The sequence below is a fragment of the Pteropus alecto genome, unplaced genomic scaffold (assembly GCF_000325575.1).
Source record: "Pteropus alecto unplaced genomic scaffold, ASM32557v1 scaffold5, whole genome shotgun sequence".
Taxonomy (NCBI): Eukaryota; Metazoa; Chordata; class Mammalia; order Chiroptera; family Pteropodidae; genus Pteropus; species Pteropus alecto.
In genome coordinates this window covers 4,002,656-4,028,293 of record NW_006441953.1, presented here as the reverse complement: position 1 = coordinate 4,028,293, position 25,638 = coordinate 4,002,656, and the positions used below count along the sequence as shown (strand labels likewise).

General features: G+C 33.9%; 1 protein-coding gene across 1 annotated transcript in view; it reads right to left on the bottom strand.

Annotated features, from left to right (window-relative positions):
- Positions 1-25,638, bottom strand: part of TET2 (tet methylcytosine dioxygenase 2) — a 116,775-nt gene that overhangs the window by 22,713 nt on the left and 68,424 nt on the right. Inside the window, exons 2-5 of the mRNA XM_006918886.3 lie at positions 17,202-20,644; positions 15,448-15,538; positions 13,994-14,087; positions 13,135-13,343 (exon numbers count right to left, since the gene is read on the bottom strand). Of these exons, the coding sequence (XP_006918948.1) occupies positions 13,135-13,343; positions 13,994-14,087; positions 15,448-15,538; positions 17,202-20,598 (3,791 nt within the window). The 5' untranslated portion in view covers positions 20,599-20,644. The remainder of the gene's footprint in view (positions 1-13,134; positions 13,344-13,993; positions 14,088-15,447; positions 15,539-17,201; positions 20,645-25,638) is intronic.

Sequence of the window (25,638 nt, the reverse complement as noted above, 5' to 3'; positions counted from 1 at the left end):
GGTTCTTTGCCCAATTAATTGTTCTTTTTGTTTGTTTTGTTTTGCCATTGAGTTCTATGAGTTCCTTGAATATTTCGGATATTAACCACTTATTGGAAATGTGGTTTGCAAATATTTTCTCCTATTCCATAGGTTGCCTTTTCATTTTGTTGATGGTTTCCTTTGTTGTACAGAAGCTTTTTAGTTTGATGTAGTCACACTTGTTTATTTTACTTCTGTTGCCTTAGCATTTGGTGTCAAATCCAAAAATCATTGTCAAGACCAATGTCAAGAAGCTTTTCAAAACAGGCTTCCCCAAGATGTGCTACTTTGGCATGTACATTATTTTGAAAGGCAACAGAGATTCTGTGAGCTTATAAAACACTTTTAACTTCCTTAAAGAATTTAAATGAGGGGCTTTGCCCATAATAAGTTATTCTCAGAAATAATTTTTATGACTTATCTATAGGGCAGGGCAAACTTCTAATTACTGAACATCTATCTGTTCACCTTATTGTCTGCCCCAAGGTGTCTTAACTCAGAATATTATATATACCTCATATTTCCTGTCTCTGGACCTCTCATGTATGTAAGGTTTCCAATACTTACAGATGTAATTAAACTTGGTTATTTTCTTTTGTTAATCTGTCTCATGTTGACTTAATTATTAGACTGGCTGGAAGAACCTAGAAGGGTAGAGGAAAGATTCTTCCTCCCCCAAACCTCTTATGCTTTCTTCTAAAAGTTTTACAGTTTCAGGTTATATGTTCAAGACTATGATTCATTTTCAGTTGATTTTTGCGTAATGAGAGGAGTCCAGTTTTATTCTTTTGCATGTGATATACAGTTTTCCCATCACCATTTATTGAAGGTCCTATCCTTCCCCCATTGTATAGTCTTGGTTCCTTTGTCAAAATAAGTTGACCATGTATTTATGGGTTTATTTCTGGGCTCTGTATTCTGTTCCATTCATCTATATGTCTGTTTTGATGCTAGTACCATACTATTTTGATTACTATAGCTTTGTAATATAGTTTGAATTCAGAAAGTATGATGACTCCAGCTTTGTTCTTCATTCTCAAGACTGTTTGTCTAATTTGGGTATTTTTGGTTCCATACAAATTTTAGGATTATTATTTTTTTTTTATTACTATGAAAAATGCCATTGAAATTTCGCTGGAGATTGCACTGAATCTGTAGATTTCTTTAAACAGAATAGGCATTTTAACAATATTAATTTTTCGAATCCATGAACACAGAATATCTTTCCATTTACTTGTGTCTTCGTCAATGTCTTTTCATCAATATTTTATAGTTTTCAGTGTACAGATCTCTCACCTCCTTGGTGAATTTATTTCTATTTTATTTTCATATGCTATTATGAACAGGATTATTTTCTTAATTTCTCTTGTGTCAGTTCATTGTTAGTGTATAGAAATACAACTGACTTTCGTATATTAATATTGCATCTTGACACTTTACTGAATTTGTTATAACAGTTTTTTGATGGAGTCTTTAGAATTTTCTATATCTATCATGTCATCTGCCAATAGTGATGGACTTACTTCTTTTTTTCTGATTTGGGTGTCTTTTATTTCCTGATTACTCTGGCTAGATTTCCAGTAGTATATTGAATAAAAGTGGTGAAAGTGGGCATTTTTGTCTTATTCTTGATTTCAGAGGAAAAGCTTGTAGCTTTTGATCACCGCCTATGATGTTAGCTGTGACCTCATATATGGCCTTTACTATATTGAGGTACATTCTTTTTATAATCAGTTTTTTATCTTGAAAGGATGTTGAATTTTGTCACATGCTTTTCCTGCACCTATAAAAATGATTATATGATTTTTATACTTCATTTTGTTAATGTGGAGTATTGCAAAGATTGGGTATGTTGAGCTATTCTTGCATCCCTGGAATAAATCCCTCTTGATTATGGTATATGATCCTTTGAATATACTACTCAACTTGGTTTGCTAATATTTTGTTGAGGATTTTTGCATCTATGTTCATTAGGGATAGTGGCTGGTAATTTTCTTTTTTTGTAATGTCTGTCATTTTGGTATCAGGGTAATGCTAGCCTTGTAAAATGAGTTTGGAAGTTATCCCTCCTCTTCAGTTTTTTGGAAAGGTTTGAGGACGACTGCTATTAAATAATTAAATGTTTGGTAGAATTCACGATTTGGTTCTGGACTTTTCTTTCTTGTGAGGTTTTTGATTGTTAATTCAATATCCTTATTAGTAATTGGTTTGTTAAGATTTTCTATTTCTTTATGATTCACTCTTTGTAAGTTCTGTGTTTCTAGAAATTTATCCATTTCTTCTAGGTTGTACAATGTGTTGCTATGTAATTGTTCATATTCTCTATGGTCCTTTGTATTGCTGTGGTACACCAATACATTTGCAATTGTATATCTTTGAGATTTTTTTTTCTTGATAAGTGTAGCTAAAAGTTTGACTAAGTTTGACTAAAGCTTGTTTCTATTTTTTTTTAAAGTTCTTAGTTGCATTCTTCCTTTTCTACTGTCTTTTTAGTCTCTATTTATTTCAACTCTGATCCTTGTTATTTCCTTCTTTCTTCTAACTTTGGGCTTAGTTTCTTCTTCAGCATGTTCTTTGAGGTATAAAGTTAGGTTATTTGAGACTGCCCGCCCCTCCCCTAAATGTAAGTATTTATTGTTATAAAGTTTCCTCTTAGAACTGCTTTTGCTGCATCCCATAAGTTTTGGCATGTTTGTCTCAAGATATTTCCTGAGTGAGCTTTCTGCCTCTAGCACCCATATAATGAATGGTCCTATAAATCATGGTGTTCTATAAATCTTTTAAGCTGTCTTCACTCTTTTTCATTCTTTGTTTCTTTTTTCTCCTGACTGGAAAAATCTCACTGCTCTTTTCCCTGTCTTTGATTTTGCTAATCTTTTTTTCCCTTGATATGGTCTACTGTTGAACCCCTCTAGTGGGATTTTCAGTTTAGTTACATATTCTTCAGCTTTGCGATTCTGTTTGGTGCTTTTTAATATTTCCTATCTCTTTGCTGAAATTCTCATTTTATTCATGCGTTACTCTCCTGACCTCATTGAACATCATAGTCTTATTAGTAGTATTATTTTGAAATTATTTCTTTATATTGTGACAAGAAGAGACCTTGTTAATGTCAAAAAAAAACCAAGAATTTCAGTAAAAATAAAAGTGTAAAAGTAAAATATCCTGTAATCTTAATTATGAATAGGAAATGATGGTATGAACTCATGATTTTAGTTAAAAAGCTCAAATTTTCTCTTTCTAAAAAATAATTATTTCCTATGTCTGCTCACTAAAAATGTCTAAAAGGTAAAAATATCTCAGTAGCAGTGAGCATATCTGGTTGCTTATTCTGATCACTAAATATCATTTCTCTTGAAAATGAACATAGGTTAAAATCTATGAGTTAATAATGACAGTAAAAAGAAATAAATTAATTGATAATTTTGAGGTGATTACTAAGGCACCAAATCACTACTTGGAAATTTCACATCTAAAGATACTTACCATGAATTTATTCTGTCATTTGTTTACAAACTATATTTAATAGTAACTTAACAGTTGGTAAGGAAAAGTTTTCTCAAGAATTCCAGTTAATGAGTATAGAAGGAATGTTATAATTAGAAATTATCATTTTATAGATGTCAGCAAAGATGGCCAAATAAGAATCTCTGAAAGTTCTCTCCATCATAAAACCAATGAGAATACTGGTAAATATTATCAAAATCGACTTTTGAGAAATCTGGAAATTAAAAGGCTTGCAGCTTTCCAGGAGCATTTATTCAAGAAAAGCAATGGAATTTTGATGAGAAGAATAAGTTTTGTGGTGTTCTAACCTACCCTATTCCTACTGTCCCTAGAACTTCACAACAGCCTTGAAAACCACTAGCCCACACTTATGCTTACCAACATGTGCATAATGGGAGTCCCTGAAATAGAGGAAGGAGTGTAAGACAGTATGAAGCAGAAAGATTATTTAAATAAATAATGGCCCGGAAAATTGCCAAATTTGATGAACAACATTAATCTACATATTTGAGAAGCTCAACCAACTCCAAGTAGCAAACTCAGTTCTCCACTCCCAGAAGCATCATAATCAAGCTGTTAAAAGCCAAAGAGAAAGCACCAAGAGAGAAAAGTAACTTATCATGTACAAGAGAGTTTAAATAAGCTGATATTTCAACAGCTGATGACTCATCAGAAACAATGAAGGTCTGAAGGCACTGGGATGATATGTTAAAATGCTGCAAGAAAAGGACTGTCAACTATGAAATTCTATATCTTGCAAAACTATCCTTCAACAGTGAATAATAAAGTTATTCCTTGATAAATAATCTGAGAGTGTTTACTGCTATTAGGCCTGCACTACATGAAATACTGATGGAGTCCTTCAGGCTGAAAGGAAAGGACACTAGACAGTAACCTGAATCCACATGAAAACACCACCAGTAAAAGTAAATACACAGTTAAACAGAGAAGACCTTACGTATGTATTTTTGTTTTTAACTTTTTTTCTCCTATCAGATTGAAATTGCAATTATTACAGATCTCTGTTAATGCACACAAAACGTGTAAAACATAACTTGCATAACAATAATAGCACAAAGGAAAAAAAGGAAATGGAGCTGTGTAAGAACGTAGTTTCTGTACACTATTAGAATTAAATTGGTATTTCAAATTAGGTCATTATAAGTTAAGATGTTAATTGAAATCTCCAGGGAAACCACTAAAAATATAACTTGAAATAATAAATTAAAAGAAATAAGGGAGTTATAATGGTATACTGGAAAATATCTATTGAACACAAAATAAGGCACGAAACAAAGATATAGACATCAATGATAAATTGGCAGACATAAATCTGACTTTATCAGTAAGTACATTTAATGTATATGGATTAAATAATACAATTAAAATGCAGAGGCTAAAAAATGGATTAAAAAACAATCCAATTATATGTTGCCTACAAGAGAAATGCTTTAGCTTCAAAGATGCAAATAGGCTGAAAATAAAAGGATGGAAAAAGAGATATGCAAATAGTGATCAAATGCGAACTGCAGTGTGAATACTAATATCAGACAAAACAGAATTTCAGACAATATTATTGTCTTAATAGTAAGTACTTAATAGGTAGAATAAAGAAGTACATTTTATAATAAAAGGACCAATCCATTAAGATGTAAAAATTGTAAACACATATGAACTTAAGAACAGAGCACCAAAATACATGAAGTAAAAAAATGACAGAATTAAAGGGAAAAATAGATAATTCATACTTCACTTTCAATAATGGATAGAACGACTGTACCAAAAATCAAAGAGAAAAAGATGAAAAATACTATAAATCAATTAGAATTCACAGACATTTAGAAAGCACTCCACTAAACAGTAAAATACACATTCTTCTCAAGTGAACATGGAACACTCTCTAGGACAGACTATGTCAGATTATAAAACATCAATATAATGCAAACTAGTTCTCTTATCAATGGAATAAAATTATGAATGAATAAGCAATGTTGGGTAATTAATAAATATATAGAAATAAAACAACGTACTCCAAATCAGTGAGTCAAAGGAAAAATAAGGGAAATTACAAAATACTTTGTGAAAAATGAAAATGAAAAGTGAACATACCAAAACTTTATGCAATGCAGCTAAAGAAGGCTGAGGAAAATTTAAAGTTTTAAATGCCTACATTAAAAAATATGAAATTTCTCAAATTAATAAACTTCCACTTTAAAAAAAAACTCGAAAAAAGAGCAAACTAATCCCAAAGCAAGCAGAATGTAGAAAATACTAAAGATTAGAGTAGAAATTAACAAAATAGAGGATAAGCAATAGAGAAAATCAAAGAAATCAAAAGTTAGTTCTTTGAAAATATCCACAATAATGACAAAAATATCTAGACTAACCAAGAAAAAAGAGAGAAGACCCAAATTATTAAAATTAGGAATGAAAAAGATGTAATTACTGACCTTATAAAAGCATTACAAGACAATATTATAGCAATGATATATCAACAAATTAGATAATGTAGATGAAATTGACAAATTCCTACAGACATATAAAGTACTGAAACTATCTCAAGAAGAAATAGGTAATCTGAATAGACCTACAACAAATTAAAAAATTAGTAATCAAAAAGTTTGTCACAAAGATAAGCCTAGGAGTGCATGCCTTTGCTAGTGAATTCCACCAAACATTTAAAGAATTAAATTAGATAATGTAGATGAAATGGACAAATTCCTACAGAAATATAAAGTACTGAAACTATCTCAAGAAGAAATAGGTAATCTGAATAGACCTACAACAAATTAAAAAATTAGTAATCAAAAAGTTTGTCACAAAGATAAGCCCAGGAGTGCATGCCTTTGCTGGTGAATTCCACCAAACATTTAAAGAATTAACTCTAATGCTTTACAAATTCTTCCAAAAAATAGAAGGAACACTTCTCAATGTATTCTATATGAAGCCAGCATTACTCTGATACCAAATACAAAGACATCACAAGAAAACTATAGACCAATATTTCTTATCAATACCACAAAGATAAGCCCAGGAGTGCATGCCTTTGCTGGTGAATTCCACCAAACATTTAAAGAATTAACTCTAATGCTTTACAAATTCTTCCAAAAAATAGAAGGAACACTTCTCAATGTATTCTATATGAAGCCAGCATTACCCTGATACCAAATACAAAGACATCACAAGAAAACTATAGACCAATATCTCTTATCAATATAGACGCAAAAATCCTCAATAAAATACTAGCAAACAGAATCCAGCAATGTTTAAAAAATATGCATTATGGCCCAGTTAGATGTATGCAATGCAATGTTGATCCAATATATAAAAATTAATATAATATACAACATTAAGAAAATAAAAGATAGGAACCACATGATCATCTTATTAGATGCAGAAAAAGCATTTGAGAAAAGTCCAGCACCCATTCATGATAAAAATACTCAACAAACTAGGATCAGGAAGAAACTTCTTCCACCTGATAAAGAGCAACTACAAAAAAAGAAAATAAAAGTACTGGTAGGATCATACTTAATGGCGAAAAACTGAAAGTTTCCCCCTAGAATCAGGAATAAGACAAAGATGTTTGCTCTTGCCAATTTTTTTCAATATCTATTGTAGGTTCTAGCCAGGGAAACTAGGCAAGAAAAATAGGGCACTCAGATTGGAAAGGAAGAAATTGAATTATTTTTATTTGTAGATGACATGATCTTATATGTAGTAAATCCAAAAGAATCTACCAAAAAAAATTAGCACTAATAAACTAGTTAAGTTTGCAAGATACAAGACTAATATATACAAATCAATTTTATTAATGTGAACTAGCAATGAACAATCCAAAAACGAAATAAAAATAATTCCACATAAACTCACATCAGAAAAATAAAATACTGAGAAATTTAAAAAGTATAGGATTTGTACACTGAAAACTATACACCATCATTAAAGAAATTAAAGACCTAAACAAATGTAAAGATATCTGTGTTAATAAATTGGAAGAAAATATTGATATCGGTAATCCTCAAATTGGTCTACCAATTCAACAGAATCACTGTCAAAATCCCAGATAGAGAAATTGACAAGTTGATCCTAAAATTCACAGGGAAACGAAAAGGTCTCAGAGTAGCCAAAACAATCTTGTAAAAGAAAAAGAGTTGGAGAACTTACATGTCTTAATTTCAACATTTACTATAAAACTATAGTAATTAATACCATGTAGTACTGACTTTTAAGGATAGATATGTAGATTAATGGAATAGAATTAAGATAGAAAAAAACCCATACATCTTTGTCAATTAATTTTCACAAGGGTGACAAAACCAATGGAGAAAAATAGCCTTTTCAACAAATAGTGCTGAGACGCTTGGATAGCCACATGCAAAAAAATAAAGTTAGACTCCTACTTTACATTATAAAATTAACAATGATCAAAGACCTAAACATAAGAGCTAAAACTATAATGCTCCGAAGAAAACACTTAACGTAAATCTTCACAGCCTTGGATTAGGCAATGGTTTCTGAGCTATGTCACTATAAGTGTAAGTAATATCTAAAAAATAGATAAATTTGATTTAATCAAAATTGAAAAATTTTTGTGCTTCAAGGATATTATCAAGAAAGTGAGGCGACAACCTACAGAATAAGGAGAAAATATTTGCAAACCACATATCTAATAAAGCTCTAATATCCAGAATACACAACTCTTACAACTCAAAAAACAATTTAAAAATGAACAAAGATTAAGTAGGCATTTCTCCAAAGAAGATATACGAATGGCCAATAATGCATGACATCATAAGTCATTAGAGAAATGCAAACCCCAAACAGGAGATACACTTCACACCCACTGGGAGGGCTATAATAAAAAAGACAGACAATTACTTTTGGTGAGAATGTGGAGATATTGGAACCTCCATATGTTGCTAGTAGGAATGAAAATGGTGCTTTGGAAGAAAGTTTTTGTTTGTTTGTTTTTTTTTTAAAACGACTATAGTGCCTGGTCTTCCTAGGTGGTCTCCCATCCAAGTACTAACCAGGCCCGACCCTGCTTAAGCTTCCGAGATCACACGAGATAGGGCACATTCAGGGCGGCTTGGTCTATGACTGGTACAGCTGCTTTGGAAAACAGTTTGACAGCTCCTCAAAAAGTTAAACATTAGAATTACCATATGATTAACAATGTCACTCCTAAGTATATACCTAAGATAACTGAAAACATACATCTACACAAAAACTTATATACGGGTTTTCGTGGCAGCATTATTCATAAGTAAGCAAAAGGTGGAAACAACCCAAACGTCCATTAACTGAAGAATGGATAAGGGAAATATAGTACATATATACACAATGGGCTATTATTCAATCATAAAAAGAAATAAGTACCAATTAATATAATATGGATAAACCTTTAAAACATTATACAAAGTGAAAGATAACAGACAGAAAGGCCAAATATTGTATGATTCCACTAATATGAAATGCCCAGAATAGGCAGATCTATACAAAGTTGATTAGTGGTTGACATTTAGGAGAGAGGAGAATTGGAAGTGAATGCCTAATGGGTATGGGGTTTCCTTTTGGGAGTGATGAAAATGTTGTACAACATTGTGAATATACTAAACCACTAAACTGTATATTTTAAAAGGGTGAATTTTAGGGTATGTGAATTATATCTCAAAAATATTCCTATATAACAAGTTGAAGTGACTTTAAGGTGATTTCTTACATGACGTGGCTAAATGGCATTTTTATTTCTATATGGGCCTTTCAAATATTGTCACAAATTAGCAGAGGGCAGCCTCATTGTAACATGGCACAGAATTTGGCTTATGGTTAAATGACAAATCAGTAGAGCAACTGTAATAAAAATAATTCATTTACATAACAGATTTTTAAAAAGATTCTCAACCTTTGAGTTACTACTTGGACTTCTGTGAAAAAAAGTTAAAAATTAGACTAATTTGAGGATTATTGATATCAACATTTTCTTCCACTTTATTATCAAACTTATGCAAACACAGAAAAACTAGTAAAATAAAGTGTATATAACAAATGTATACAGCATCAAAAAAATAATAAAATTATCGATTTGTAAACTTTAACAAAGTAATAGACACAGGCAATGATCATCAAAGGATATGCTAAGCCACCAAGAGAAAGTTTTCTGGGAAACTATGATGGATGACTCAAGCTTACAATTCCTAAACTATGTGAACATTTAACATCACTAGACATGGAACAAAGCAGATGTATGGCCCTCCTGATGGGTAAGAACTAGGATTATTTAATCACCACTTATGAAGCATTTTAGCCAGTATGTACATACATGTATACATTGTAACTTATTTAAGTCTCTAACTACCAGTACAGAAGATTCTGGGGATAGAGGAACGAGTGAAACAAAATGTGTGCAATCAGCCAACTCCAGAATGTGGGAATTTTTACAGAGCAAATTATATAGTCTCTTTAACAAATAAATTCATAAAAAAGAGGGAGAGAACTATTGTGAATCATAGAATTTATCTTCCAAACGGAGACACTTGTGAGAATGAAAGGAAATTCTATAAACAGTTATGCTAGACAATAAGTATGACCTGGGACCACCCTACACAAAATCAAGTGCAAGGTGTGGACTTTCTTTTCTCAATATCTTTTTACTTTTATTTATTTTTTGAAACAGGATCCAATCAAGAATTTGAACATGGTCTGAACATTAAATGATATTAAAGAATCATTGGCAATTTTAAGATGAATGATAATACCACGACTAGGTTTGGTCAGAAAAAAAAATCTTGTCAGATATATATATTGAAGAGTCTATAGGAGAGATGGTATGGTACCTGTATTTTGCTTTAAAATACTAGTGGGGGTAAAAAGTTGGGGAAAATATATGAAACAGTATTGGTAAAATGTTTATCAACGCCGAAGCTGTGTGATGGGCCCATGGTGATTTGTTATACTATACGTCTCTATTTAAGTATGTTTGAAAATTTTTACAATATAAAGTTTCTTCAAAAGTTAGACATCACTCAGTGTGGCGGTAGGCATTTCTGACTTTGACTTTCTTATAATGACAAATACGCTCCCACAATTCTTACTTGCCAAAAAAATATTGGTTAGGCTTAGTCATAAAATGGAAATCTCAAAGGGAAATCTTTAAAGGAGGAACAGCTGGTTTGGCTCAAAGGAAATGTAAAAATCCATTTTTGAATTTCCCACTGAAAGCTGCTCTCAGAGTTCTTTTCTGGATGCACAGTGGGTGGTTATGGTGTGTGTGGGCATCAGGATTTGTAAGAACTCAGTGATGAGGTTCACACAGCTTCAAACATTAAACTGAGTCAGCAGTCCCAATTTGAGATAATCCTCTGTTCTTGCCAAAAAGTCATAATTTAACTTCTGCCAGACATAAAGTAATATTAATTTTATAGGGTAGAAGAAACTTCAAAAGTAAATATGAGTGAAGTCTCTATTGCCACTGGTTAAGTATCTTTTTTAATGGTGTATCTCAAGGATATTTTTTGTTTTGGTTTTGGAGAATTGCCCTAAGTATGAATAGCCTAAAACTAAAATTTCATCTAAATAATTACTCATCTTTACTTTTAAATTCTAGATATAGATTGGCCTTTAAAATCTCCTAACTATGGGATGTGAACACACAATGCAATATCTATATATATAATTCAACAGTAAGGCATGTGCCTTACTGTTGAATTGTACACCTGAAACTTACTGGATTTCATTAACCGAGGTCACCATAAAAAAAGTCTTAATAATTGAAGTATGTCTTTTAATAGTTTTGTACTTGCCTCCTATTAAGACCAGTTAAATTAAAATTTTTCTTAGACTCTGGCCCAAATATCGTTCATGGTTTTGCAAATGCAAAATAACACACTTTACGAAAATTTTTAACATAAAATTTCTTTCTATATGTCAGATTCCATTTTAGGCAATGATCTTTATAGAAATTTTTAAAAGGCCTTAAGAGAAAAAATACCAGCGATGTATATTAATAAAAATTAAATCAATTACAAAGAATGTAAAATATAGTTGGTATGAAACTTCAAGATATTTAAATAAAACTACTGTCATTTTCACAAAATGTTCTTCAGTGGTTTAGAAGCTTAAGCCATCAAGTCTAAGGAAGTCTGCTTTAAAAAAAACAAGACAGTGTTACTGAATTTCTGAGAAAAATGCTAACACCAGCATCAGCTCAAAGTGCCTTAACTTTAATTTTCTTTCTGATTAAAGGCACTTACATACATTTTTAAAAGAGGAACGAGGGAAGTTAAGGTGAACTGAATAGTATTTTACACCTAAAGCAGTCTATCATAAGTTTGAGTCATGTGTTAGGTATGAATCAGCAACTTCTACCTTCCTTCATATCATCTGTTTAAGAGGATTTATGGCATTGAGGTACACACCATGACATTTTGGATTATATCTACCATAGAAAGCCAAGTAACACTACCATAGAGAAAAAGTCACTTTCCTAACCAGATTATTTATAGTTGATTTGCACTTCCTCATGACCCAGAAAGAGAATCTATGTTAACATAGAGTAAAACTGTACCAGTTAGAGTAATAGTCAGCAAAAGAACGAATTTGGTTAGCAATGGGTTGTTGGAATGAGCAGCATAGTATTTCCATAAGCTCAGTAAACTATTTTATAGTTTGGTGGATAGAAAGGAAAGGAGACTAAAGGAAGAAGTACAAAATTAAAATGATTTTAAAACCAATTGTGAGTAAAATAAGTGCTGTAGGATTTTGGTGTAGCATGGTAAATTTTCTTATATTCTTTGAATGTTGTACAAGAATAGCACAGCAGGAGAATAAAAAAAAAAAAAGCAGCAGCAGCAGCAGCTTTTCTAGGTGAAGATTTAAACTCCCTGCAAGTGGAGGGGGTTACAAACAAAACCCACAAAGAAAAACATGCTAACACTTGGATGCACTAAATATATTTAACTGCGAAACCCTGTTCTTCTGTTCCTAATATATATATGCCTGGAAAAGAATGCATATCCAGAGCCACTAAATCCTCAATTATTTAGTAGTGGCAAAAATGGAAGAAATTTTTATTATTATTGTAGAAATAAACTAGATTAAACTGAAGTCAAAATCAGTTTGTTCTCTATAACTTCTATAGGCCTTGCATTTTTGTGTTTGCTACATATATATTAAGGTCCTTGACCTGGGAATCCTATAGTTTCTCACCAAACTTACTTTCTGTTTCAAATTCTGCAATTTAGAAATGGTGTCAAGACTTTTTAATGTGGTGACCAGGCACATACAAGGGTTGTCACTTGCAGCAAGTGGATACACAAGTATTTTCGAGTTTACAGTATGATTGAGTTCCTGTGCGTACAGACCCTCTGACTTCCAGCAAGCTGCTCCTAACTAATGGCTACCCTGCCTGAAAGTACAAAATAGTTAATGAAATCAACTCGAACTGCCCATGTTAGCAAATACAACCTCCTACTGCATGACTGAAGCAGGCATATTGATCCCCATTTTATAAATGTAAAAATGCAGGTTCAGCTGTCTTCCTTCCAACCAACGATCAGGCTTTCCTAAGAGTGGAAAGAGAGGAGAGGCCCTGACTTCACTTACTCTTCATTCAGGGCACACCGACGGTTGGTGAGCGTGCCATATTTCTTCAGCGTCTCGGTGAGCTCCGAGTAGAGTTTGTCAGCCAGAGACAGTGGGATTCCTTCCCACACCAGGATGAGAATCACAATCACTGCAGCCTCACAGGTGTGGCCAGCTCGCTCCCGCACCAAACACAGTAGCTTCTCCTCAATGCAGCTTCTGCGCACCACCTGTGCGGGTCACCATTCCACCCCAACACCCCCCACCCCAACCAAAACAAAACAAGGGTCACTTGCAGCAGATGAGAGCATTGATTTATGTATGTATATTTTTTTCACGTCTGGGTCACGGTAAGGACAACATTTACCACCACCTGCCATTGCCTTTTGCTGCCCATTTACAAAGTGGGGGCTTGCCCTGGGGTCAGAACCAGGAGAGAGAAAAAAAAAAACTGCTCAATGTTTAGCAGACTACTCTATACCCAGTACAATGAGGGCTATGCCCCCTGATTAAAGCCAGAGCTAGATGGAAGACATGTAGGTATTTTTCATAAAGTTCAAGATTTTCATAAAATGACAATATAAAGATTAACTGATTAAGGACCACTTCTTTACATTCTAAGAAGAATTATACTTTTAGCAGGTACCTGAAGGGACCTCCCTCTCACCATTAAATTCTTTCAGTTAAATATGGTTAGTACATGATTTTAAAACTAATCTGCCTCTCTTTTTCTTAAGAGATAACACGTGATAAAATAAATGTAAGCAATATCTCTTTAGCTGACATAAATGACTCATCTGGGTAACCCACGTCTCAGGGTTAGATTAATGAATCAAAATACCCAAGACTGAAGACCAAAACCTTGTCAATTCACACTTACCCATTTGGCAATAGGACATCCCTGAGAACTTTTGCCTTCTTTACCAGTATAGATGACTCTTTCAATCCTAATAGCTTTACCCTTCTGTCCAAACCTTAAAGAAATCCACAGAAACACACACATGTAAAATTAGCAAATGAATCCAAGTGGCATCCAAAATACCGAACATTTGAGCATAACTTTATTCTACGACCACATCCTGAGAAATGAATAATTTATTTTTTTAAATAGCTCTAAGCCAAGCAAACTGGATAACAGACTTTAAGCCTTGTTTTACTTCAGTATCAAAATATGTTGATAATTGTAATAAACCATTTTGAAATTATATGTTGGGTGAAAATAATGGGAAAGCTTATTTTACACATAATATCCAAAATATGAAACTTTTTTAAGTTAGCTAAATTCAGTCTTTTAAGATACATACTATTTGATTTTTGTCCTTTACTAAATTTAGCTATTTTAAAATTTAGGGAATCAATAGATTTTAGTTAGAACTGTTCCTCAAAGACGCACTCATACTTTTAAAAAGAAGGCTGGCAAATAACTAGAATCCGGCAATTTTGAAATTATAGGCTAGTTCTAGAAATAGTTTATATTTTCCCTTATGACCAAGTCACTACTTACTACTCACTAATAAAGAAAAAAAAAAAAAAGGCACCAGATAATTATTTAGTGAATTTCTACATGCTAATTTAGAAATGGGGCAAGAATTATGCAAAATATGTCCTTGCTGCCCAAAGTGTCTTCTAATGTATTTTAATAACACCGCCTACCTCTTAAAGAAAAGGCACCCTAGCACAGCAACAGCTCAAGAGCTGTGGATACCTATATGAAAGTCTCTGCATTAATTATCTTGCTCTTATGAGTATTTTATATGCAGGAGTAATTGTGTAGATTCAGGTAAATACTTGCATACCTGTGGCTGACAGTATAAAAGAAAATTCGTCTATAAATAGAATCTGTCTCCATTTCTCTTCAGTATATCACACTTGCCCTTTGTCCATACAAAGGGACAACTTTCTTAGAGATAACTACTCCTTTACAATGCTAGGTGAATTTAACTCAACGGTTCCTTTTTTATACCACATCCCCCCCTCTTCCTCTTTGACACTTTATCATCAAGTGGGAGAGCCAGAGTGGGCCTCTCCTTGCAGTCCGTGCCAGCACTCTTGTGTCTGACAGGCTGGCTGGCTGGTTCTTGTTCATGCCTGGGTTTTCTGGCATCCATCTCAAAGTGGGCAGCCTGTGCCAGCTCGCAGACTATTAGTCCTGTCAAATATTGTGACTCTCCGGTGAATAGCACAGTGTGTAGTGTTGGCAATCCTGGAATAGCTAAGCCTACTAATAATTACTCAATTTACAATTGTTTACTGCTTTGTTTGTGAAAGCTGGAAAAATTCTGACATATACAAAAGGATAAACGTTAATCTGCCCTGTGCCTTTGCGTTAATTACCTTTCTTCCATGATTTCTCTAATAGCTGCCACATTAGGACCTGCTCCTAGATGGGTATAAAAAGGACCTTCATCTTTTTCAATAATTTGCTCTGTTGAGATAATAGAAGATTATTATTTTAGACCTCAATTATACTAAATATAAAGGCTACATCCACAAAGCTTATCCCCCAACTGCACATTAAGGGCCCTAAATGTGACTTTACACATTTTTTTCTTTAAAATGAGTAAATTGATGGACTAATCTATTAGAAAATGTGCAAAATAATTAAGTATATGTACATGCTGGCTGTTGGATAAAAATATATTAAATTATATTTCAGATATGGGATAAGAAATTATTTTATACCAAATAAGTGGAACAAAGAAAACAGTATGGGAATTTTGATATATATATTATATGTAATATCAACTAAAATAAAATTTTTTAACCTGAAAAAAATTTTTTTATGGCTAACTCGAATCATGCCTGGGACTAGGATGTTAAAAGAGTAAAAATAAAATTTCCTGTCTTATCTCACCCCCAGGATATTGCTTTTTATTGTCAAGATACCTTTTTCTCCTCTGGTTTCTCCACAACATTCAGTTACTGTTTTGAAAACAAAAACATTGACCTCAGACCCATATTTGTATGTACTTTAGAACAATTTAAGATGAGAGAAATAATGGAGAGAGGGTCAGGTAAAAGGAAGAGGCTCTTGCAAAATATCAAAGATGAAAAAGGGATGGGGGGAAGAGTTAGAGTGCTAGGAGAAGGAAGTGAAGGCGCTTATAACTTACCTAATGTTATCTATGACATGTGTGGCACTTTAGCCCCGTAAGGCAACCTAATACTGACCACACACGAAAAGGCAGTAGGCATCTTCCCTCCATTCTTCTATAAAATGTGTTGTGTCCCGTGGTAAGAGGAGTAACATCAGGTGGGTGGACCATTAGCGACATTAGTTTAACAATTTTTTTTTTTTCAAATGTCTTCTATTGTATCCCAGCTGAGTAGCTATAATTACGATCTCCACATATATATGTATAAAATCTGCATTTATCAGCAAAATGTTTCCCTATTCCATCAGACTTATCATGTGTCTTGAATTTTATCAAAAAGGTGTTTAAAAAAAGGAAATGTCATATTTTATATCAAAAAGATGAAACTTTAAAGAGGAAATAGAACCAAAATGAATATAAATCACATAATATTTCAAGTGTATAAACAGAGAAAGGACAACTTCATGAGTATTCAGAACTTCAGCATTACAATTTCCCCCATCTCACCAAGACTGAAGATAATTGCTCCCTTTTCTAGAAATTAATCTTGTAAAACTATTAATACATTCAACCCTGAATTAAAAATATTAAAAGCTTCTATGTTTGTTTGCATATGGCAGTTATTTTCTCATTTTAATAGATGTTTTTAATACCTGGCTGCTCTTCAGAAAATGATATATAAGGAGTTAAATAGATTGATTAAACATAAAGATACCTTTATATTTCGAAGGGTTTGAATAGGCGGAAAAATGAGCATGCACAATTGTTTTAATTTTTGGAAGAATTGAATGCAAGTGAAGTTCTCTCTTGCACAGCAAAAGCATTTGTAATTTAAAGACAAGAAATGTAAGCTTCAGATTTTTTATGGGCCTTTACATTGCTGCCAGACTCAAGATTTTTTTTTTTAAAAAAAGAAAAAAAATCCCATATCTGAAGATAAATTTGCTAATTCTGGATAAACACCATGTGTCTCGGGACATTTTTAGCACTTACCTACACATCTGCATGATGGGAAATCATATTGAGTCTTGACAGGTGTATCCAATAAATTTTTTATAGGAGTATCTAGTAATTTGGATGGTGACTCTAAAAAATTATTGAGAACAGAACCAACTGTTCTTTTGGTTGGTGTCTTTTCTGAAGAAGGAGTTGCTTGCTGCTCTAAAGCTGGGGTGTGGCTATCAAGCTCTGCAGCAGTTGTTTGTCTAGTTAAAACCGTGACTGGCCCTGACATCTCAACTTTTACTTGCTTCTGTGATTTGAGAGTAAGAGCCTTATGGTCAAATAATGATTTGACTGGAAACTGCTTCAGATGTTGCTCCATGGTCTCAAGGATGCTCCTTTGCTGTACATTATCACAGCTTGGAGGTGGAATCTCTTGCTTAGTTATCTTTTTCCATGATTTGTTTTCTGACATGGGATGCATACAAGCATGGGGCTTGGATCCAGGTTCAACCTTAATTGGCCTCTGAGTCTGATTATGGCAAGACTCAGTTTGGAATTGTTGGGCTTGCTGCTGCTCTTGCTTCTGTAAGAGGTGCCACCTTAGAGCAGCATGCTTTTGAATGTCCTTCTGAGGAGGGGTGTGAATGTGACTTCCTCCCTGGTCAGGCACAGGGAAAGCATTTGCTTGGTTTTGCATCAGGTACCTTTGCTGAGTGAGTTGTGCAGCTTGTTGGCCAGACGTATCCTGGTTTTTACTTTTATATCCCTGTAGAACTGAAGCTTGTTGAGGCTTCTGCTCTTGTTCTTGAAAGCACCTGTGAAGAGCATCTTGCTTTGGGGTCACATTATTTGGAAAATATTGCATGTGATGCAAGTTTTGAGTCTTGTTTCCTGCAAAAAGTTCAGGATTTATAGTCTGTTCTTTATTCTCTGGAACTAGGTGTGTATTGTTTGAACAAGAAATCTGCACTTTGCTTGCACTCGATTTCAAGATCTGACCATAGAGAGAATTTCTACTGTTCATATTCTGTATGTGCTCCAATCTCACTTGGGAATTATGAGTCTGGAACTCACTTGATTTCGAATACTGATTTTCACCACGAAAGCATTCTTCCACTTTAACCTGGCTAAAGAATGATCCTTCTCTTTGCTGATCATTGTTGCCTTGGGGATGAGAAAAAGTCTGGGGCATTTGTTCTTTATTCTTCATGTGTAATTTTTGCTGCTGCTGCTGGTTTTGAGGGAGATGTGAATTCTGGGATGTCTGCGTTTGTGCTGCCTGCTTATGAGGCTTATGTTGTAAAAGGTATGAGTTTGAAAATGGCTCAGTCTCTGAAGCCTGTTGATTCAAGTGCTGCTTCAATGTTGAGGGCATGAGTTTCTCAGTTTGGGAATCTGGTCTTTGTTGAAAATGAAGTCTAGGGGCACACAGTGACTGCATGTGAGCTTCGGATGAAAGGTCTGTCTTGAAGTGCACCTGGAGTGAGGGTTTTTGGAACTGGAGATGCTGGTCCACCGTACCTTGAGACTGCCCTTGTTTTATCTCAATTTGGTACCTTTGTGGCCTCTGCTCCGGCTGCATTATTTTCTGGATATAAGCTTGCCCTGGGAGGCCCCCAGGCGTGTTGGAATTTCCAGTGTATTGTTTGGAGGTCATTTGATTGGAGGAGTTGGACTGACATTGAAGAATTGACCGCAGTGATGCGTCATTATATCTTAGATGGGATTCTGCTTGATGAAAGTGAGGGGCCTTCAATTCAATCCATCCTGGTTTCAGATAGGGCTGTTTTGGGAGCACAAAATCTCGTGTTTGTTCCTTGTCTCGACCCTTCAGAATCTCTCGCTCTTTGTGTCCCATCGACTGTTGGCAGTGGTCCTGTGAAACCCCACTGCTACCAAGAATTGGTGAATTATGTTTCAGATGTTCTGATACTAGCCTTGTCTTCTCAGAACACAATGGAACAGTCATTGTTCCTGGAGTCCTTATGTCATTCTTGTTAACACAATTACTCTGAAGCCTTTCTGGAAGCATCAGAGAGTGGTTGGATGTATGTGTAGATGGATTAGGACTCTGGGATGGTGGTGCCTTGGACTGACCCTCTATTTTCACTTCCCTTAAAGGAGTTGTATCACTTTGGTTGTGGTAGCGATGGTGTTCTTCCAAAACACCATCATTCAGGGTGCTTTTTCCTTCTGAAGGAAGCTGAGGAACCTCTGGAAGAGGAGGAGGGGGAGAAAGAAGCAATTGTGATGGTGGTGGTGTGACAGTGGCAGAAAAGGAATCCTTAGTGAACACTGAACTTTGCTTGAAGTGAGCACCATTCATTTCATTTTGTTTTAAATACCGTTCAGAGCTGCCACCAGGAGCTTGCAAATTGCTGCTGGAACCTGAACAGAATTCTGCACCAGATAATAGCTTTGTGGTTCCTTGGATGTTATTGTTTTCTGTAGGAGATGGGCAAATCTCAAAAACCGATTTCTGTTTTTCTGGTTTCTGAAAGGGACAGGTACCTAGCACTGCAGCTGGTTTACAGCCATTATCAGCATCACAGGCCTCAGTCACCACTGCAGCTGGCTCTGGAGGCAGCTCAGAGTTCGAGGTCTGTGGGAAATTGATCTGCCCTGAGGTATGCAATGGGTGAGTGATCTCACAGGACAACTCATTAGTAGCCTGACTGTTAATGGCATGTATGTGAGATGTGGTTTTCTGCACCGCAATGGAAACACAATCTGGATAATATTGAGACAGTGTTTTTTCCAGGAGTTCACCATGTGTATTTTCCATGGAAGAGGCAGAAACTGTAGCACCATTAGGCATTAGCACTGATTTGTTTTTAAGAAGTAATACAATGTTCTTGTCATGGTAGTTAGCATTTTTCCCCTCATGCTCATTGAGAATCTGAAGCTCTGGACTTTCACGCCCACTGCAGTTATGTGTTGAAAAACTGGTGACATCTTTAACTGCATTTGCTGGGGCTACAGAGCTCACAGATTCTCTCTTATCATTCAAATTGGAGACATTTGGTTGACTGCTGCCTTTGCCTGGATTTCTTTCTTGGCTTTCCCCGAAGTTCGTTCTTTCTCCATTAGCCTTTTGGTCTTGTTTCAATTTCTTGTTCTGATGGAGCCCAGAGAGAGAAGGTTCACTAACCGTGCGTTTTATTCCTCCATTTTGCAAACACCTGGAATACTCTCTACCTTCTTGTATAAAGTCTGGACTCACACGGCTGTTCTGGCTTCCTTTCATATAGGGTATTCCATGATAACTTCTGAAAGACTGCCACTTGGTGTCTCCGTTTACTTCTGGATAAGGTCTCTCAGTTAATGGGCTTCCATTCTGGAGCTTTATAGCCAGAGGTTCTGTCTGGCAAACAGGAGAAGGAGATGGTGTCAGGAATGGACTTAGTCTGTTGCCCTCAACATGGTTGGTTCTATCCTGTTCCATCAGGCTTGCTTCGGGGCCATCCACAAGGCTGCCCTCTGGATGAATTCTAAGAGCACGGAAACAAAAATTAAAATGCATCAATCAATACATATCTAACACTAATAATACATCTTAGAAAACAATCATGTCATTAATAGTACTGTAATTTCTAGACACAGCAAACTATGACACTCGTTTTCATGTTTCAGGGTGACAACCAATAGCTACTCAGGAAATGATTATTCTTGTCTTCCCAGCAACTCTCTAATATTTATGGTCATGAAGAACAAAGATGATCAGATTCACCGATTAATGTGACAAATAACTCCCGGTGTCAAAATGCTAAGAAAATAGAGAAAGACAACCTCCTTTCTGTCTTCTCTAGCACTTTACATAGCAAATCACTTCCTAAATTCTATCAATTCCATTTCCTGTATATTCCCTGAATTATCGTCACTGCCACTCGATAACCAGATCTACATTATCTTGCTTCATTATCGACTGCAGTAGCCTTTTAAAGGGTTTTTTTCCTCAGCCTGTTCTCTCCCCAGTCCTTAAGGCTCTTCAAATTGTCATCAAAGAGAAGGTTCTAAAATGCAAATCGCTGTCGTGCTCTCCTCAGCACACTTTACTGGCTCCACATTGCCTGCATCAGTAGTTCTCACACTCTGTCACTCAAATACACCTGAAAGATAAGGCACACTCCCTGTAGTAACATCCCAGGGGATGGGATAGGGGTGAAAAGTGTTATTTATAAAGTGCCCTTTCTAGGTGATTCTGTGTTTTCTTCTATAGGGGCTGGCTACTCATTTCAATTGAGAATTCCTTCCTAATGGTTTTTCATATGCAGGTTTCTATTTTTCTCTCCTCCTACTTCCTCTCACAGTTTATACTCCAGCTGTTAACAACAGCTTGTAAATATACAAACATGTAAGCTGTTTCAGACCTCCATAATGTTGTTTTATCTGCCCAGAGAGCTTTCTTAGTCCCCTTATTTGCCCAGTGACTCCTATGTGTTCCTCTAAAACTGTCTCAGATATCACCTCCTCTAGGATTCCTCCTTTGATTTTTCCAAGAGAATTAATCACCCCCATTTTTACGCTGCTTATATATCTTACATACGGTCTACCACTGAACAGATCACATTCAATTGTATTTTTTTTTTAACTCTTACTGGACTTTGAACTCCTTAAGAATACTCTACTCTGTTCATGTTTGTACTTAGTATCGAGTGAGCATCCAATCAGTTTTACTGGATTAATATAAAATTGCTCGTTTTATGATCATTTAATCATTCAAACATTTTTTAGACCACTACTGATAGAGATTTCAAAGTCCAAGTGACAGAGAAAGCAGGAAGAAATAGGTATTAAAAAACATAAATAATCCATTATATAAAGTAAATGCTGTACCATTCATGATACAGTCATGCTTTATTTTCCCACAGTTTTTCTCACTACATTTATTTTAAGGATGTAAGTAGAAAAAAAATCAAGACTACTTTGTCTTTGGGCAATAAAAAAAGCTCTATTAAAATAATCAATGCTTACTAACTAAGACAAATAAAACAAAGGAAGAAATAAGATGTAAACACTGGAAATCAACACTAAAATTATCATTATTTGTAGATAATAAGATTGAATACTGGTCAACCAAGAGAATCAATGGAAAAACTGTTGCAGTTGATGAGAATTCAGTAAAGTACCTGAAGAAAAAAAAAATCAATAGCCTTGACATATAAAAACAAGTCAGAAGCTTTAGTGGAATAAAATACTGTGATAGAAAAAAATATTTTTGAAACACTAGGAATACACTTAAAAAGAAACATGGAAGACCTATTTGAATAAACTTTTAAAACAGTAATGAAGAGTACACAAACACAAAAACAAAACAAGTAGAAAGGTATAATATGTTCTTTGATAGTTGTCAAATTAAACCATTCAATGTACTTTCAATAAAAATACTAACAGAATGTTTTCAGGAATTAAAGAAGCTGACTTTAAAGTTTATGTGGAAAAATAAACAAATTGGATGGCCAAGAATAATCTGAAAAAGATTTGTAATAGGGCCTGGACAGGGCAATAGCCAAATTAAAAGATATTAAAAAGCAACAAAAGCTATCATATTTAAAACAGCTTTGCCATCAGTAGGTAACAGAGTGTTAATAAGACCGATGGAATTGAATAGAATGTCCAGAAGTAGATACAAACAGAAATATGGTTTGAGGCAATGATGACATTTCAAATAAATCTGATATTGGAACAACTGTATAGTCTTTTGAAAAAAAAAAAGATAAAATTGTATCTATCCCTTACATCTCATACAAAAATGAATTCTAGATAGATTTAACATTTGAAAATGGAAAACAGCCCCTCCACCCAAAATTAAAAACTCTGAGAAAACCTGAAAAAAAATATAATGACTAGATAAGTTCTTTGTGATACAAAATCTAAAAGCCATTATATACTAAAAAGTTCTGTAAAATTTATACGTGCAAAAATAAACCAATAAGCAAAGTTAAAAAGTCACATAAAACTTTTCCAAATATAAAAAACACACAAAGTGACAAGGAAAAGTCCAACCATCCAATAGAAAAATGAGCAAAGGACATGGGCAGTTCACGGAAAATGAAATGCAACTGGCATTTAAATATTTAAAAAGATATCCTGTACCATTCGTAAAAATAAATGCATATTAGAACTGCAATACTGTTCTAATATGCATGAGATACTGTTTTTTTCTAAAATTGGCAAAGATAAAAAGGTTGATAATACACCATGTTGGTTAGCATGCAGGGAAACAGACACTCCCTTGGATGGTTCTCAGGAGTCAAAACTGATATTAATGCAATTGAGGACAATTTACTGATATCTACAGTATTCCACAGAAACTTTCTTTGACCCTTCAGTTTCAGGACTTATCTAACAAATATGCTATTATATGTTAAAAGATGTATGCACAATCTTTTGTAATGGCAAAAATAAACAACCTATATTTTTAGATGGAAGTATTTGCAAGTAATTAAATGAAATAAAGCAAGCTGCAGAACAGTATGTATAAAAATGCCACAATCTGTACATTTACAAAAATAAATATAAAGTCAGTTCTGCAAGAATATACAACAAACTGGTAATAATACTTTGCCTCCAGGGAAAGGAATGGGGAGGCTGGAAAATAGCAGTGGGAAGGAGATTAAACTGTTTGTTGTTTCTATAACTTTTATGCATATGTATTAATTAATTAATAAAACAAATTAAAAAGTCATAATTCCTATTGGACAAAAAATAGCAGAGCAAATAAGTGTTTTTAGTTCCACTGCTAGACCTCCTTCCAAATATTAAGGGATGGGTTAGATATGCATAGCCCCTAGTTACATAAGGCTATTGAGCCCTTGACATGTGGTTAGTCCAAACTGAGATGGGCTATAAATATAAATACACACTGGATTTTAAAGACCTTAGTGTGGAACAAACAAATCCATAAAATAACTCATTTTAAAAATTATTTATTACACGTTGAAATGTACTATTTTGGATATGAGTAAAATATGTCATTAAATTAATTTCATTTGTTTCTTTTTACTTGTTTTAATGTGGGTACTAAAAAATCTAAAATTTCATATGTGGCTTATATGTTGTAGTTCTGTTGGATAGCTTTGAGCTAGACTAATACTCTTAATTATCAACAGCCCTTAATAAAAAAACTCTAGGTTTTAGAATCATTAAAATTAATTTGTAGTTTTTGATATAAAACAATGCTCCAAAATCAGGAGTACTACTACTTTTCAAAAATTAAGAAGCACAGAAATAAACCCAAATAAATCCTTCATAGACTAGGTCAATTAGTTTTCCAAACACAACAAAAAAATATTTTCTTTTGGCAACTGTAAGGTTAATTCACATATACACCAATCAAAAGGTATTTACATGTACACGTGTACACTTGTTATATAAAACTTGCATGATCCATGTACAATATATATTGTCCTACTTAATTTTCTAGGTATACATATTTTCAGCATTTAATATATTATGGTCTATTATGCCCACAATTTGGATATTCTTTGAAATGTTAAGGCCAGAATTACAATAGATGGGAGTTTGCAAATCTTTTATGAGCATAATAACAGCTCCTAAGAAGAAACGAAGGTGACTTAAAATGAAATTTATTTCAATATGGAGTTTTTAAACACAGTAAGCATTTTTAAACACTAATTTAAACGAATTATCAGAACTATTGTGTGACAGCAATTCCTTTATTGAGCACAACCACTGGATGTGGAAAATTAATGGTTAACTTTTTCAGGGAAGGCAGGAAATTTATATATTATGTTTCCATTTTAGAATGAAGATAATTTGTTATTCAAGGATTATTTTTTATTGGCTTATGAAACTGATTCAGAAAATGTAAACCAATAAAGTGCCATTTTAGAGGGGAAAAAAAATATTTTCTTTGATTCAATAGGTCCTAAACCACACTTTTTGTGTATATATCCTGGAATATTACATGATCCTGTAACTCACTTGCACAGCACTCTTTCAATCACCCAGTGCTTTTATACTGACACTGGCAAGCATTATTTATTTTTAATAAAATAAAAAACAAATGAGATCTGTCCATTTTGCTCATTGTAGAAACACTGAAAAAGCTTTTGTGTTGTAATTTTTATAGGGTCATTTTTACAAAGTTTTTTCAAGCTTACATAAAGTCAATAATTTATACAGAAAACAAAAAAATCTTTTGAGATAATCTTTGCAGATATCTACCTGTTAATCAGGGGAAATAGAGTTAATAATTTTTACAGATTTAGGGGGAAAATTTTTTTTCCCAAAGTTAAACTGGTTTTTGAAAGAATATAAACTTTTGCTATAGAGATATTTTCGTGTGACATTGCTTTTTCTTCTCAGAGACCAAGAACTAAGAGAGTTGTTATTCATTCATATCTGCTCTTGTAAGTGACTGGTATCAGAAATACTTTGAATTCTCATACTTTGGTTTTTTTTTTTTTTCGAGTTTGAGATTAAATATCCTTATTTTTTTTTTTATACCAGAACCCATTTA